This window comes from Electrophorus electricus, chromosome 12 (assembly GCF_041902795.1).
Source record: "Electrophorus electricus isolate QZ-2024a chromosome 12, ASM4190279v1, whole genome shotgun sequence".
NCBI classification, from domain to species: Eukaryota; Metazoa; Chordata; class Actinopteri; order Gymnotiformes; family Gymnotidae; genus Electrophorus; species Electrophorus electricus.
Genome location: NC_137508.1, coordinates 8189790 through 8207838, shown reverse-complemented (window position 1 = coordinate 8207838; position 18049 = coordinate 8189790). Strand labels below are relative to the sequence as shown.

The 18049-nt window shown below is 37.8% G+C and overlaps 1 protein-coding gene across 1 annotated transcript; it reads right to left on the bottom strand.

The window, feature by feature from the left end:
• Positions 1–3695: 3695 nt before the first annotated feature.
• golga7bb (golgin A7 family, member Bb) lies at positions 3696–17206 on the bottom strand. Its single transcript, XM_081724742.1, has 5 exons — positions 17161–17206; positions 11329–11454; positions 10456–10608; positions 8612–8722; positions 3696–7181 (listed from the first exon to the last, which is right to left on the bottom strand). Exons 1-5 carry the CDS (start codon positions 17170–17172, stop codon positions 7098–7100), a joined length of 486 nt encoding a protein of 161 aa, XP_081580868.1. The 5' UTR covers positions 17173–17206; the 3' UTR covers positions 3696–7097.
• Between the last annotated feature and the right edge of the window lie 843 nt (positions 17207–18049).

Sequence of the window (18049 nt, the reverse complement as noted above, 5' to 3'; positions counted from 1 at the left end):
GCCGACCTATACCACGATGTTACAGTGGTGAACACAGCATACATCTGGCATCTAAATGGCTGAGGAAAGCGATGAGCTGTTAACAATTACTGCTGTATCAGCATTCATCCCTGTATTCTACAGTATTCTAGTTAATTGGTATGTTTAATTCTAACCTACTATACTGTACTTGGATATATTCTATGAGTAAATGACAAAGCACTTTTGTAAGTCGCTCTGGATAAGAGCGTCTGCTAAATGCCGTAAATGTAAATGTTCAGTCAAACATTTGAAGTGTACCATAAACACTGGCTTTAACACTGTTCCCTTTCCACTGAGGTCACCAGTGAGGAAGTGCTACTTAGGCCATTTTTCCTTTCCTTTTAGTTCTCATTTTAGGCTGGTGTAAGATGAGTGTGATCTGGGTTTGGGTACCGGTCCATGGTGATTACAAGAAGTGCAGAATTTTGCTGTTGACTGTAATCTCCCCATACAAAGCACTACAATATCTTAAAACCTGGACAGCTTTTGCCTATTAAACATCTTAATGCTGATGGCTGTTGCCGCGATAAGGTTTTGAATGAATCAGTACCTATCATGATAAATAAGGGATGATATGTGCTCAAGTGCACTTGAAAATGTGACTTGGAAACAAATGGTGCTTGATGGGAGGATAAGGCTCTGTCTGAGAAGCACGTACGTCTGCCGCCAGTGATGCCTACTTTGTCACTGGTCTTCCTTCTGTAGCCTAGACGTGTGCCAGAGACTCTTCCATACAGGCTTAGGCACTGGAGACCTTACAAAGGAACAGACTTCCTAAATGGAACAAAACATTCAACCACTATGGCTCACTGACAAATGCACATTTTTGAGACAAATGTAAAACATATTGCATGGACTAAAGTTCTTTCAAAATCTCTTATTTGAAATGCTTCACGCAAAGGTCATCTTAAACAGGAACCAAACATTCCTAGATTTTAAATTATAGCAGTTAAGCCCTAAAATTAACAAAAACAGCATGGAATGTTGAAGCAATAATTCAAAGGCTAAGGTTTATATAATAGTTTATTCTCTCAATAAGTGTTCCTTTGCTTAATTCTGAATTAGGATGTTGCAGGTTGATGTTGGCTATGTGCTGCTTTCCCTATCTGCTATGAGCATGCAAAAAGCAGGATTCAGCACTATACATCTCTGATGACAAATTTCATTGCCACAGTGCATACTTAGGAGTTTTGTATATGCTGGATGTTCAAAGGGAGACACAACAAAACCTGTGTCAGTATTTGTGGTTAATCAGTCTTAGCCAAAGCTAATATGGCAGGCATTCTGGGGGAAACTGAATTACAAAGTTTCCAAGAGCAGGCAAACCATAATAAATTGTGGGTTTGAATGTGGCCAGACACTGAAGAAAAACTCAGGGAGACTGTGCTAATCTCAATGTCTGCAAACATGTGCTTAGTAGCTATAAACTCAAATTAGGGTTAGGGACTCAAATGATCGATAAATGTTGAGATACATGAAGTGATTTTCATATTGTGTTTGATGGGGGCTTTCTTAGTCTTAGTAAAGTATACAATCAAGAGTCAGGTTAGCAGAGAGCTTGGGCTTTTTCTGAAGTACTGGAGAGTGTGGCCAGTGCTGAGAAATTAGGCTAAATGGATTTCACTTTATTGTAATTGCAGTTATACCCTTCTGTTTTGTTCACGTGTTAGAATAGGAAAGACAAACAATATGAGGAGTTGCTCCATGCAGTCATAAAGCAGAACAAGGCCTGCATCACCATGAATTTATGTTCTTCTAGTGAGAAGGAAATATAGCCATTTCATGCACAGTAGCTGTCACAGTGTTGTTGTTTTTTTGTCTCACAACTGTATTTACATTAAATGACACACACATGGCTGCACCTTGGACAAAGATGCTCCTTGCAGTCCTGTGCTTCCCCATTCTAAAACTGGAAATACTTTTTTTTTGTCTACTATAATGTGGCCAATCTAAATACAGGATTTCAGTATCATGAAAACATTTTCCATCCAGTCATGATGCTCCTAACTGAATTACTGCTGTTTGTGTGATGTGAGCAGGACAGAAACATCTCTATTAATGAGAGATGTGCTGGATGCCTTGTCCAGAGATAATCTGCAGACTCAGGCAATCTAGCCAGAGATAGGCCACAGACCCTGGTGCTCTGGCCAGGAATGCAGGCACTGAGCTAACAACAGGCATGGACATGAAGACATTTAATACCAATAAAATTCACATCTTCAGTGTTGGTTTTGGGGGCTAGGCATTTGTTATTGCTACTAATGACAAGTAGATAGGATATATAAATATGTAAATATAATATTTTAGACTGAGAGGCCCCTTGGTTAACTGGTAAGTGGGAAGAAACTTTAATTGACTGATTTTATTTTCAAGGTGATTAAAAGCTACACTTTCTGCTTAGGGCAGCACAGAGGAAGTGTGATGAAGTCTGAAGGTTTCATTTTAGATACATTAACTGGAAAAACAACACCTTGATTGACTAAAGAGGATCGGGCCATATATTGAAATCTATATGTTAGATACACGAGAAGGGAAATGGGTTTCTACTCATATCCTGTAACTTGAGGTTGATACTTCAACCAAAAGGTGCATGTGTCTTTCAGAAACTTACCAGAAATATAACAGCTGCCTTTAGGAGAGAATCTGGCATGAAAAGCTACAAAAAAGAGCCCTTCTTCATCAGAACAGACCTCCTGTTGTGTGATAACACAGTAAAAAGGCTGGAAGCTCTTGTCAGATATCCTAACATCCAGGATTGACCTTTCCCTACAGGTGTGGTGTTCTTAGTAAACCGTTATTCAAGTATGTTTCTGTAAGCCTACACAAGCCCAGGAACCTGACAACCTGGCCTGGCCTTATCTCTCTGGGCTTTATGAGAGGGCTCTGACTGATGCGGTGCTGTGCATTTTCATTTTCTTCCAGCCTAACAACAGCACTCTCTGTCTTATCCTATTTACCATAGGTCTGTGTGCAGAATGGGAACACTATTATCACAACAATATTTTTGTTAACTTTTGAAGTTGTGATGAAAAACCTTCACAATAACCATTGTTATGAATATGAGCTTTGTCCCCCATCATCTCAAAGGTAATGCCAGATAGATTTCACATTAAGAGTAGGTGGAATGTTCTTCTGAACCAATATTTTAGATGAAGAACACATTTGCTGTTAAGGCTCCATTATGCTAGAGAATGCATAGCAGCGTGGAATTGCAAACCCGTAACTCTAGCACTTGATCGCTGGCACAGGGTGCTTATATTTTCCTTGATTGACAGTTAATTTCCTTTGAAATAAGGATATATTGGTTCTTTTCTGGTTAATAATGGTCCTTAACATCAGAGAGTGGGAGACTCATTCCATTTTGGGGTTGTTTGTACACACCATGAAAGTGCAAAGTGAGAAAAGCCCTGCTCCCATACAATGGAGAAGAGATCGGTCCCTATCAATTCACAACAGGACTTTCATGATACACCATTCAAGAAAGTCAAGGACAAAACACATACAAAGACGAGATCATTGGAAACACTGGTGTGAAGTGGAACCTCAGGTGTGCAGAGCATTCTCTTACTGGAAGCTTGTGAAAAATGTAAGCAGTGTGCAGTTTGGTTCTGTGTATATGCTAGCAAGTTTCTTTCAGCTGACATTGTAGACATGAACTGAACAACACTGGAATCTCAGGGGCAATACTTTTTAATGCATGTTTTCTATTTAAATAACTTTTAACAACAGTTTTCAAACAACAAAGTTTGTGAAAAATTATTTTGAGTCTGTTAGCTATGAAAGAAAAGTCTGTCCTCGCTGCAGTGATGAGTAATCATGTTATTGGACATTTCCCCCATCTTATATTAAAAAAATCTGATAATTACAGTAGAGATTAAGAGTCTATAATAGGAAGACAGGAAAGCATGATCTATTCATTTCTAACCAGAAATGGGTTTTATCTGATCATACAATACATTGCACGCACTACAAAAGTAGTAAGTAAAGTTTGAACATGATTCTAATCTATGTAACAGTACTTTAAATCCATGCAAAAAATGTTCTCATAGAAAACATTTAGAATTCTCCTGGCATAACATTTGCCTTTTTAATAGTAATATTATTTAAATTATTAGAATTTGTATGGAAATAAACTTGAATTGACCAGTCTGTGCACAGTGAGGAATGATGTATCTCTTGGCTAAAAGTGAACACTCTATACAAATATATGGCAAATTTCTTTTTAGGTATGATGTTACTTTGTTTTTGTAAGAAAATGTTTCATAATTATTATATGTACTGATACTCAACAATAAACATCAGCCAGGCATAAGACACTAAAAACCCAACTTCACTGAGGCAGAGAGGGTGTGGCTAAGTGTCAGCTGGAAGATTGAGGGACAGCCTGGGTGAACCAGTGGGCATTTAAAATGTCTCATTTTTTTCACTTCAGTAATTACTAGATTCTGAGAGAGAACCCTGCTACAGAAAGAGACAACAGTGGAAAGTGAAAAGGTGACTAAAAAAAGCTATAGGAAAACCACTTCCTAGTGGTGCCTTGGTTTTTATAAAAATAAAGAATGAGCTCTGTGTTTCTTTATGCCTCCCCAACCCATGGTAGTTCCAAAGTCTCAGATAGTGATGGATAATTCAGCTATAGCTAACTGTCTTGACATCACCTCAAAGCACTTCATTTAGCACTCTCTTCCATTTTTCCAATTTAATCCATAATTCAATTAATTTGATTGGTTATTTGAGCCCTTGCAACAACAACAACAACAACAAAAAAAAAAAATACATGTCCATTCACTGTTTTTCAGCATTCTACAAAATAAAAATAATACCATAAAGTATTATTCCAAGTTTTATTTTTAAATGCTCACATGACAAAGTAAAGTAAGTCTAAATAAAGCATATTTAGAATTTTAATATAAATGTAAGTTTCATTAAAAGTACAAAATCAAAAACTAAACTGATTACACAAAAATGGGAAATGGCTGATATATGGTTTTTTGTTGCAAGGGCTCGTTTGTTCTGCTTACTGAAAGTAATGATAAAAAAGTCCCCCCTCCCCAAGTATTGTTTTAAATACACCCTCACACAAACCTACACACAGTATAAAAAGAATCATACATGTATTCAAAGATTCTCATACCACCTTGATTAACCACTACCAACAAACACACTGTGACCATACTCTCAGTTAATACATGCATAGACACACACACAACCTTTGGCTCAAAGGAAGCTTCCTTAACTGGAGTACAACACACAGTTTCCACTTTCACATTAGTCTACTATTTGTCTAAGGAGAACAGAACAGATCTCATGCATCTATAGTGCAACTCATGTACAATTTGCAGCCGGCTGGCTGGCTCTCAGGGCCTGCAGTTGATCAGCACCAGGCCGGGTATCCCCACAGCGATGAAACATGAAGGCAGCAGACAGAGGAGCAGGGGCCCACCAGAGCACCAGCAATCTGGGGGCCACTGCTGGCTTACCAGGGAGTCTTGAGGGAAAGAAAGGGCAAGCAACCATGGGGAGATTGGAAGGGGTTTTAGGAAAGCCAGGTTAGAAACTGAAAGTCAAAAAGAAAAGAACAACAGAAACGAGTGAAGTAATTTAGAAAGGAAGTAATGCACCAACATAAAATACCAACTAAGGCAAAAAGTGATGTTTTCCATACATATCTGTTACAAGGGGGCTTTATGTGTTTAAGAAGTTCAGTTTCTGATTTGTTAACTATAGATTATAGTACTTGTAGCAATTATGGTGGGTCTGTGACTAGACTTGGCCTAGCTGACATCACTGATAATGCACCACTGTGTTTATGGCACCCCTGGTTCATATAGTATTCATATAGAGAAAGACTCTTTTGTAAATACTAATGTTATTAACAACAACACTACCAATAATAAGAATGAGGAATATTCAAATAAGAGAATGGAAAATATGAAAAAGAAAGTCAAAAGCGTTTCCATAAGACTAAGTGAAAAGACCTCTGACACAAAAATCTGTTACATGTCCCTTTGATTTGAGCCTAGTAAACAACTGCTATTCATACTACAGACCACTGATCACACACAACCAGCTTAGTTAAATTTGAATTCTGTAATGACTGTACTGCTCTACGGGTGTGTGCCACTAAGTTAAATAAGACTAAGCTGCTAAGCATACATTATAACCAGTAGGTGCTATTTCCAATACTAAAAAACAGGTCTGAAGTACAACTGCAAATGCCATAATGCATAATACTTTCACATCTGTTCTGCTGTACAACTCATATTAAACAGCTGTTGATTCGACCTCTTCTGAATCTCATCATCATAACTGTGCTCTGTCCATTTTTCTCCAGTGCGTATGTACAGCATAAATGACAGCTGCCATTTCATAGAGAACAAAAGGCCCTAGATGGGCTGAAACTTGTGCTTCCAGTGAGCAGTGACACTGAGAGAGCTCTGTCCAGCTGGGCTAGCTGCCCATATCATGGGGCAATGGACCAGTGAGCCATGGGTGAGTGGAGGAGCTGGCTGGGTGAACGAACGCCTGGAGCACTGCAGAGAGGCAAGAGAGGCAGTGACCTCCAGTTTGGCTTCTTAAAGAAGACCAGATAGAGGAACAAGGAAGGCATGGCCATGAGTCAGCATCGGCCCGGCTGCCAAATGTGCAACTGCCCCAAAATGGAGAAGAGGGAACAGTTATCCACATGGTATCCTTGGGGTATTTCGCTAATAGCAAATGTAGACTATTTCTCTTTATATCAGCAACTGCGGGACATGGTGAGTGTAACTCAGAGATCATGTCTGTTGCTAATGGAATCGCAGAAGAGTAGATAATATGAATGGAAAAGGTGAATGAAGGTCAAGTGTATATATAGCACATGAGTTTATGCTTTTTGGTTAGCACAGCAGAGAGACAGAAAGAGAGAGAGAGAGAGAGAGAGAGAGAGAGAGAGAGAGAGAGAGAGAAATAGAAAGAGAGGAATATGGGACATTTATTTCCTCAGTTCAGAATCTGGTGCTCTCATGTTTCAACATGCGGATCTTGGGGAGGCCTCCGGCCACCCGGTACCCATACCCCTGGTGCTGTTCCTCCAGTCACCGAGCACTGCCGCTGGACACAGAGCTGCCACTGGAGCTGGAGCCACTGGAGATGCGGTCATCAAAGATAGAAATCTCGATCTGAACCACAACAGTCAAGGATTTTAACAAGGCACTTAGGTATATGTAAGGAAATATAACATTTCCATGGAGCTTTCTGTTTGCAAATTTGTTTTGTTTGCTGTCTTTTTGCATTAGATTAGGTCATTAATATAAAATGTATTATGCAAATTCCTTGAAATAAAGGCATATTTTATTAACCAATAAAAGAATAAAATCCCTACTGGCCTCTAACCTTCTCTGTAAGTTTCAGCACCAATTCCTCCCCTGCTCTCCATGACTTCCTCATTATTAGCTAGCAGAGCCCAACATACGCAAGTCACCCAGAGGTCTAGCCCAAGATATTTGAGTTTTTCCCCCATTCTGCAGTATTGCATTCACTCCTTCATTCCTTATGCCACAATTTACATATTTGAAGTTGTTGGTGGTAGAAGAAAGGTTTGTCCTGGAAAGGCTAGTCCTGACTCATTGTAGCACAGCTGACAGCACACGTGAGAAACCCCATGAGTCTCTGAAGTCCTACAACTTGCAGCTTGATTGCTGAATGGTTCACTGGAAAGTCTAAAATCATGCAAAATGATGTGATGTCAAATAACCATGCCACTGCATAGTCATTAAAGCTTTCTGATCAGAGCATTGTACCTAGAGAATGTGAGCAAGAACTTGGTTGGATTTATAGGAGTTCTCTACTTTGCACATTTAAAGATAAAGGGATGACATCAAAGTATTTGGATGTAGTGAGGATATCTTTTGACAGAAGACCAAATTTCTTTATTCATATGTTGTAATATTTAAAAGTTAGAAAATTATGAACATCACATTTTCTGGAGCATCTAGGTTAAGAAGATAACCCCTAGTTACCCAGAGAAGACCATGAGTGCATCATGAGGAATCATGCCCCCCCAATATACACAACACCCCCCACAGCTCAACTTCTCCAAGGAGACTAGGAGCCTTAAACTTCACTGGCTTAAATCTACCTCACTGTTTCCTGCAGAGTTCTTGTTTAGTGTCAGTTATGAAAATAAACAAGCCAAAACTCACCTACTATTTCCTTCGATCTGCCATCTCAAGCTTCATGCAGGTTGTTATGCCAGACTCACCCAATGAGCCTTATTTTGGACAAGAGCATTTTTCAAGGAATCGCTAAATATCTAATTCAGTTTTGTAGCTAGTACTTACTTTTATAATTATGGTTAAACTAACAAATGTGCTAGTGTTGTACATTTCAGATGGATGATAAAATGAGCCCATATTGTATAACAGACAATGACCTCTCACTATTGCAAGATAGTTGTCCAGGTTGGCATAATAACCAGATTAAATGAACAATATGGTTTACAGACAATATGGCTATAGGAGTAGCTTAAAGTATACTGAATTTAGAGACACTTATGGAATGAAACATGAGATGACCTATTCTCCTCAGAAACCCATCCTGCATGATCTACAAAGGATATCACTCTCATGCCCCTCTCAACAGGATCAGTGATAAGTAGGCCCCGGGGTGCATAGATCTTCTCATTCTGTTCTTGAATATACATGGAGATCTTTCTCAGGACCTGTAAAGAGAGAGAAACCAGCATCGGGGAAGACAGATGTATTGACTCGAGCACATGGAGAGGCTCTAGTCACTCTATGACAAAAAGGGCCTTGTGTCATGTCAAAATAAAAACACCACTGTGGGGGATGTACAGTTTTACCAGTACTGTATCGTTTCCATAGAGTTCTGGAGTAAGGAAAAAACCTTACCATAACATAAATTGACTACCCATAATTAATTTCTCTTCAACCAATAAACTAAATCCAGAATAATACCATCATAATGCAACATGTTATTTTAACTTTCATAAACAAATGACAACAAATTATAGTTTATAAGGCCATTTGCCTTCAGGGATTACATGTCTTTTTGAAGGTAAAGTAGATCTTCCAGAAAGTCTGATAAAATGAGTTTATTTAGACTTCTCTAGCATATGAATTTTGGTTTTGCAAGTAAGCATCCCACCAACTGCTTACCTGTGGCTTCCTAGTCCCAGTGGACTGAAACTGTGTGGTACATTTCTGTTTGCCTTTCCACGCTACATAATCAGCTCTGAAAAGCCTCTGTGAGTTGGGCAAAGCCCAGACACTTTGATCCAGTCTTAGTTAAATGGCCATAAACAAACTTTACAGTGATTTATGGCATATTTGTTGGTCCAATATGCTTATTTATTGAGGATTTTCCACCATGCCCTTTTTGGATTTCTAATGCTCTGTTTTCTACAGTGTCACAAAGATCAAATCACAGTTCCTTTGACCTCAAGATTTACTTTGTTTTTTTTGTTTTTTTCTAAAGGCTGCTTTTATGACTGATATCAAAAATGCTTAATTCTTGTAATTTTCACATACTCGTAAATAACACTAAGTGAAAAGTATGCTGCTACAGCATATTGAAGAATCCTCACACAGATTTTGACATGTATGACAGTAGTGTTTGCCAATTATCAAATGTACAATTATGAAAGGTCAGTCTGTTCTAGGATTTGTGGAATTTGGACTCAATCCTTCAGAGAGTACAGCCACCCATTATCTTACTTAGCTGCACTGATGAGAAAGATGCTTATCTGGGTGGCCATAGGCATATGTGCATGCATCCATGTCAGTAAACAAACAGTAAACAAACACATGGGTTGGGGCGATTTATCACAGCTCATTTCTGATGAGGGCTCATTTCTCAGTAAATAATGCTCTGCCTAAGTTGATGGGAACTGAGTGGTGTGCAAATCCGATTAAACATAAGCAACCCTACCCTGACAGGCTTAAGCATGACACATGAGAGACGTAGACAAAAAGGACCATGTATACAGGTAAAGCATAACTGTATAGGTTAATTAGGTGCCCTTTGGAAAGCATCCATGGCAAAAAAGCTATTGGCAAACAGGTGCAAGTACTTCAGAAACTAAATTACAAATCAAACCTTTACTGAGATGGAGGCATTGGTAAGCATGGCAGATCCATGCAAATCAGACCTTATCTGAACTCCTCTGGACTTGTATTCACAAGCAATTTCCATCTGTTCTGAATACATGTGTGATCACACTTGAACCAGGTGGCATGTCAAAACTGAATTCAAACTTAACAAATGCTTTGAAGGCCTCAGATAACCTGGCCAGAATATTTTTTATCTCTTATCATCAAAGCTGGCTATGTGTAAGGATTTCCACAGCCTAAGTCTCAGGACAAAGAGATACTGTGATTATGTGATAGCTGATGACTGGGTTCTCAAAACATTAAAGGAAGTGCATCTCAATACCTTTTCATAGCGTGTCTCCATGCAGAGGAAAATGATATAAGCAGAGGCACAGGCTAGACAGCCCTCCAGGTAGGACTGACCACTGATCTTCTCAGCCTCTGCGTAGTAATTATTGAGCGTCTTTATAGTGTCCTCAAAGAGTGCCCTCTCGATCTGCCAGTAGTCATGTGCAACAACACAAGCATTTTAGAGAACTGCAGGAGACAAAATAGAAGCTGGTAAACCTCAATGGCTACAGGCCATCTTGCTCGGCTCTCCAAAAATACCATATTGGAAACTCTTGCACTGTAGGATGCAAAAGCTCAAACCCTCAAACATTGATCTGCTGCCAACATTGATCTTCTCGCTTATGTGTGACAAAATGTTGATTATATAAGCAGATTTTACAAATCCACTGATGATCTACATCAGTCAAAATTATATTCACATGAACTAACAATAATGCTTCTTCCATAAACAGTCTATAAATGGTACTTTTGTGTTATGCTGTCTGTAGGAACATCAGTCTCAACTAGCAATAGAGTAGTTCAGTAATTTCAGCCCAAAAACTGACATGTCTCAAAGACACTTGCTTTGTAAATCTCTTTAATTCTTCCACAAATACTCCAGGGTTTATTCTTTGCCATTTTTCTTTACTGCTTATTCTTAGACATATAATACATTTCCTTTAAGGACTGCATGATTTTGCCCCTTGACATCCATATTGAAGCTGGTAATTTGATACATAAATCTCTCAGTACCCACCTGTTCATAAGTCTGTCTTTCTATCTGTCCGTGTCTCTCTCTTTACATTGAATGCACAGATCATTCAAGTTTGGACTGTCAGACAGTAACAGGCAGTGTTCAATGCCCTCACTGCTACAAGACACTCACCCTGTTGTCCAGCTCTTCTGGAAACTTGGTCTGGAACTTGCAGACGGTGCCATCTCTGTAGTCCCTCTGAATGAACACCTTGGTGGCCAGTGTGGCAGTATGCCTTAGATCTTGGAGATTATGAAACTACAACACAAGAAGATTAAGTTATTAAGGTCCTCTAACAAAAAAACCTTTAAAAAAAAAAATCTGCATATATACCTGAAATCTGGTACAGTTAGAAGAAATAGCACAAAATTAATTAAAATAATGGAAGGCCAAAATTACTCACTGAGCGATTATACACTATGTATGAAAAAAACTATTCTCTCAGGTCTGAGACTAAAATGATATTTATTAAAATTCATTTCCAATGAGGTGTCATTTGAGCTTGTACCACCATTTACCACAACACGTTTTTATACTTTCTTTCTAATAGAGAGTACAGGTGGTGTCAGAATGAAAATCCAGTACAAAGTTACTCAATGGCTCAACCACAGTGGCCAAATTGTTTCATGGGTCTGCTGAGAACAAAAATTTCAAATTAATTCTACCATTAAGCCCTGATTCTCACTTTTCTTTATTTTACCTCCAATCAGATGGCATATAAAGTATATTATGAATGAATAAGTCTTTTAAAGAATTGACATATCAAACAAAACTGACAGATAGTCATTCAACTAGGATTTACTTTCCAAAGTCATAACCTCATTATGATAATTGATTCAAAGTGCATAGATGCTAAATAAAGCACAAGTCTATTGATAATGTTTTATTGCTTAATTTAGTGAGATTATTTTAGATGCCAAATGTTGAAATATATGAATAAGTATTACAAGCAGAATTTGTTTTTCCATAATAATTCACAGCTTTACAGAAAGCGGACCATGGGTGGAAACTGAAGCATGAACCATTAGATATTTTGACTGTTTGGATGACATAACGTTTTCTGGAACCAGAGCAACTACAAAGAGAATAAAAAAGCTTAGTGAAGTCTCATTAAGGAGAAGGTGAACCTTAATTAGCCTGTTCTGTTGCCATGACAAACATCAATGCAAGTGAAACAAGTTTAATTAGTCCCACACTCTCCTCAGCAGAGTCAGTCCTTGGAGCGATTCCAGCTGAGCTCTGGAGCTTGGTGTAAGCTTCACATGCTCTAAGGTACTACAGAAACTCAGGGTAAGAGCAAGTGTTGCAGATAACATAGCTTTTGAAGGCTGGTGCACAAATAACTGTGTAAAAAAATATTTGTTTATAAAAAAAGCTCAAAATTAAAACTAAAAAAGAACCTCAAATAATAAGTACATATTTTATTTTTATGTTACTTTTTGAAGTTCAGTTACCTTAAAAGGTTAAGGTATTTTTTAGGTTGAAACAAACAAACCAACCCTCCCCCCCCCAAGTTTTTATTATTATTATTTTTTTTTTTACGATATATCTGACTATAAGTCAACAGATGTTATGCAGCTTGAAGACCACCCATTCATTCATAGGGCTGTGAGCAAAGAAATGTGAGGGACCATGTTTAGGGTAAAATGGCACAAACATCACATTTGTCACTTGAGGATGCATCTATGGTAGACTCGGAATTCCTGCCCAGCTAAAACTTTAGAAGGCACAGAGGTTGGCTCTGAGTGCTGCCAACATTGAGAATGAGTTTTTTTTCTAATGAGCAGGGAAATTCTGTAGAGACATATGAGTAAAATCAGTGGGCAACAGTCAGCAGGGTTACAGTCACTCTGTGGATGTCCTCTGTCTTTACTTGCAAATAAGAAACATTTACTGCTTATACACATGTGATTGATGTTGCACACTTAATGCTCTCTTGGTATTTTGCACTCAGCCAGGGAGATGGTGATGACCTTGTAGAGCACAGTAACTGCAGTGGTGCTACAAGATAGATTGTTCTTGTTTAACAATGTTTCCCATCTCTGTTTGGATCTCTACGTTTCATCAAAACATACGGACATTTCCTGTTCTGGAGTTCTAGTTAATTTGCTTGGCTAAGGCCACAGAGGTATTGACAGAACTCTTTTGACATAATTAATTCTAAATTATGAAAGCCAGTAGTATAAATGTGATTGTTGACAGAAAATATGAGCAGTAAAGGTCACTTTACTAAGATCATAATCCACTATACAAACCCCCCTGTAAAACAGAAAGAGGTTAGGAGCAATGGTGATCAAGCTATTACAGAATAGGCAGATACTGGGAGAGTAAGTGGACAGGTGGTCAAAACATGGTAAAAACTGGAATAAGAACATTTTTATAAAATTTAAAAGACTAATGCCCTATACATATTTTGTACTACATAGGGGTCTATGCTACTAATGTCAGCCTGGAAGCAGAAATTTCATTAAAACATTCACATATTCCTATTCTTTCACCAAAAAAGTAAAGTGAGATTCTGTACTGAATCACCCAGATAATCCGTCTTTTTCCTTTTAATGCATTTTATCATTCTTCTGTTGCTTTAGACTGAAGTAACTTATATTAATTAGGATAAATAAGAATTGTTACAATATATTGTAAATATGTTATATACTATACTATATACTGTAAATGCATCAACCTTACATCTATAACTTAGCTAATCTATAACTATATCTTAAAAATGCTAAAAAAAAAGCACATTATTTGATGCCACAATGAGTGAAATGTTTAATTTGCTTTAGATGAATCATCTCCAACTCTGTATTTTCACCGACATAAAAATTTAGTCCAAGATTAGTCTTATTTCATGTCCACTAAAACTAGCCTCTTTTTTTTGTGGTTGTCTGTAACTAGTACTTAGCCTGGAATCTATTTACAATTTAACTCAATACTGAATACTACTTATTCAGCTCAAAGATTCCAACTGCCAAATGTGTCACAAATCCAAAATATTAGTCACTTGAAAAATAAATGAAAGAGGATAGGATAGGAAAAAATTTGCAATTTTTCTAAGCTGTCATTAAAGATTTGTTCAGGATCACCTGTGCATGGGACCCTTGTCATTCAGGATACATACTGCAGATTTGTAAAGGCCAAGGAACTGTACATGCTGCCAGAGCATGGGACGGCACATGGCCATAAAGGCACAGTTAACAATTAATTTGCATCTTATTTTAGCAGGATCTGACTGAGGGAGCCAATATACAGAATGACTTTACTTTCCATCGTGCCTTCTCACGCTTGTGTCCTTTTTCTCTCCCCTCCACTCTTTGCATGGCCCCAGCTGCTTCTGGCCCTCTCAGTTTTGCTTGTTTCTAATTCAGAGAAAATCAGCAAGACAACTTTCCAGGTTTTGTAATTCTGATTTCAAAGAGACCCAAAGAATTAATATATGTGAGATGACAATTATTAAGTTGCTGTGGACTGCAGTTCCACAGAAGACACTGCTACTGTCACAATAATTGCCAGGGCAATAACAAAGGAGCCAAACTGCAAATTGTTTTTCCCTCTTGGGTCTGGAAGGAGGTAACAAAAATAAAACGGCAACAAAATAAACACAATATTTCAAAACAGATTTTTCCCTCAAGCAGGTAATTTTGACACCTTATAGCACTCAGTCTTTTGCATGCACTTGCAAATCAAAAGAAGTGCAAAAACACACCAAATTCAGATGCTATGTAATTTAATCTTACTTTACAGATTCTGTTATTTGCTGACCTGCAAATAATGTCAATTTGAACATGTCTCAAACCTGCTTGTCTTTTACATATCCTTACATTGTACAGTGCACAAATGGCCAAATAAAAATTCTGAATCTCTAATCTGGAATCTTTACTGCTTGTTTCAATCTCAGCTGGTCTCTGCAGTGCTTGAGTAGTGCCATGGGAGAATGAAGACAGCTCTGGTACTATAAAAAAAAAAACCCACTAGCTCCTTAGATGCTGGTCTTAAACACCAGAAACACCAGAATCTGTTCTGGCATGCATCTAGAAATTGTCGTGTTCATGTCTGTGTCTGCAATAACTGTAGGCCCTTAGCCAGGAAATACAACAAATCAGCAGAGCAACCGTCAACCACTGTGACTATTGAATGAATACATGGCTCAAGAGGATCATGCAAGGAAAACAAGCATGTCCACCTGCAGTCAGGTGTAGCACTACTGAGCAAACAGAGCCTAATGCATTGTGTACATAAGATTCAGTTATAGTATTGCCTGAGTGACTCAACAATGAGATGTGGGCTGGTCCAGTTTAAGAGCATAAAATGAATTAGCTGATAAAGGAGAAAAATAAAAAACTCATAAAACCCACATAGTCACCCATCAAGAAGGGACTACATAAGTGCAAGACTAAGGCAGTGAAGGGGGCTGAGAAACCTCAAACTGACTCATAGTGTATTATAATGAATGCTAGATTAAACTGTGAACCAAAGAAGAAAATCACATAGAGCATACAAATGATGCACTGAAATATGCACTAACAATAAAGTGCTGCAATGCAGCATGAGGAGTAAAGGTTAGCTTGGGAAAAACATAGCACAACAGACCATAAAAAACCTAGACTGACATTATGCAAGTAATGTTTAACATGGTTGATTGAAGATATATGGATTGGTCCTGTTACCACTGACTTTTACAAAGTAAATGTATTCAGCTGAGGCATACATGTTGAAAAGGGTTATTAAGCTTGCAACAAGTGTAATGTCACTTATTAATATAAGATCACCAGAGGATTTTTTTTTAAAACACCAGAAATTATTACATTTGAAAAAATAAAAAAGAATACTATGTATATGTATATTAATATATGTAATTAGTATTGTTTTACATCTATCTATCTATGTATCTATCTATCTATGTATCTATCTATCTATCTATCTATCTATCTATCTATCTATCTATCTATCTAGAGTATATAGATATAGATATACAATATACATATAATATTTTGAGATTTGTCTAATGTCTAATAACTCTGAACATATATTAACTATCTTAACGGAATTAAATGATGCATTTTATATTTTAACTGAAATGTTTGGACAGAGGCATGGACACTACTTGATAGAGTAACCATGTACTGTTGAAAAATTCACAAAGTCTGGTTAAGTTTGTCGGACTAACTCGGCACTTGCTTCTCTTTTGTGTACATCTAACATCACTCCTTTGGGTATGTTAGTAATCGTAGTGTATCGACAGCATGTCACGTCTCGGTGCTTCAGTCACAGCTCTAAATATGCGCCTTGTCTAATGACTAAAGCAAGAACACCAATTGTTTTTGTCTAAACCACATTTCAGTTAGCTTAATGAGTTTGTTGACATGTTAATTTTTGACAATAAAGACTCAATACCGGGATGCTATTTTGGGTCAGGAAAAAAACAGAAAACAACGACTGTGCCGTCACTGAGTGAATTAGAGTGTAAGGAATAGATAGTAACACATGTTTGCACGCATGAAACCTCTGTCCACGGTGCTGACGATAGCCCCCACCCACGATATAAAACAGGCGGTTTTTATATTCTGTGGCGGCAGCTTAGGCTTGGGAGCGTGTTTAACCTCAGCCATTTACCGCTAACCGTTGACGAATGAAATATTAACTTAACCATCTCAATTTTATACGGTGTTGCTTCAAAAATCATCATGTCCTGGTCTTACGCATATACTTACTGGCACATGCTTTAGGTTAAATTATGTTACCCATTTTTACTGAACCCGTGTTCACATAAAACAGCAACTAGAGCGTTGTGGTGACAAAAATCTACAGAAGATGTGTTGAAGTGTGCAATGTATAGCACTACTTTAATAACTTCATGTTGAATCATAAAGAGAAAAAAATGCTTCCCTCTCTAGCGCTGTTTTGCAGTAACATATCAGTCGCGAGTCATCTCTAAAGAAGCTTATGTGATAAATGGTTTCTTACCTCTGTCGCCATGTTGCCAAGAGACGGTGGCGGATCTATCCCGGTGCTGAAATCGTCTTTACCCGTGGGACAACGGCAGAGGGAGAGAGGGAGGAACGCACTGGCGAGGGTGGAGGCAGCCGTGACTAGAGGTTTAACCATCACTGTGGAGCGGGGGTGGCTAGTTCTTTCATACAAGCTTCAGTTAACCTGGGTGAATACAGAATAGCGCATCTTCAAAATATATAGGGGGAGTCCAATGTCCAAGATAAGGGTTTTAAAGCACTGGTGATTAACACCAAGGGAAACACTGTGTTCTCTTAAAAACAAAGGTTATGTTGATTAATATATTACCATTTCAGTTTGGTTTCAGTTTTTATATATATATATATATATATATATATATATATATATATATATATATATATATATATATATATATATATATATATATATATATATATATATATATGTGTGTGTGTGTGTGTGTGTGCTTTAATTCTTGGGTTTCCACTCAATGTACTCATATTTGTAACAGTGCCAGATTAAACCCTGCTGAGGTTGAAATCTTAGTCCCCCTTGCAAATTATCTCCCAATATTTTTTTCATTCTACAGTTTTAGTAAACCAATTTTATTAAACAGTCTTTAATATAATTTTTTTTAAAGAAACAAAAACTTTTTCTTCTAATCTTTTGAAAACAATTTAAGCAACCTTGACTGCAATTCTCTTTCAAGATCAAATCAATATTATTTTGATCCATTGTCACAGGGCCCCTAAAAGTCACAGGACCCATGGACAGGTGCCTACTCTGCCTATCTGTCACTGATTAGTAATCAGAGCCACAAAGCATCTGGCACAGGCCACTCTAAATTCATCAATATCCTACCCAAACTAAATATATGTGTATC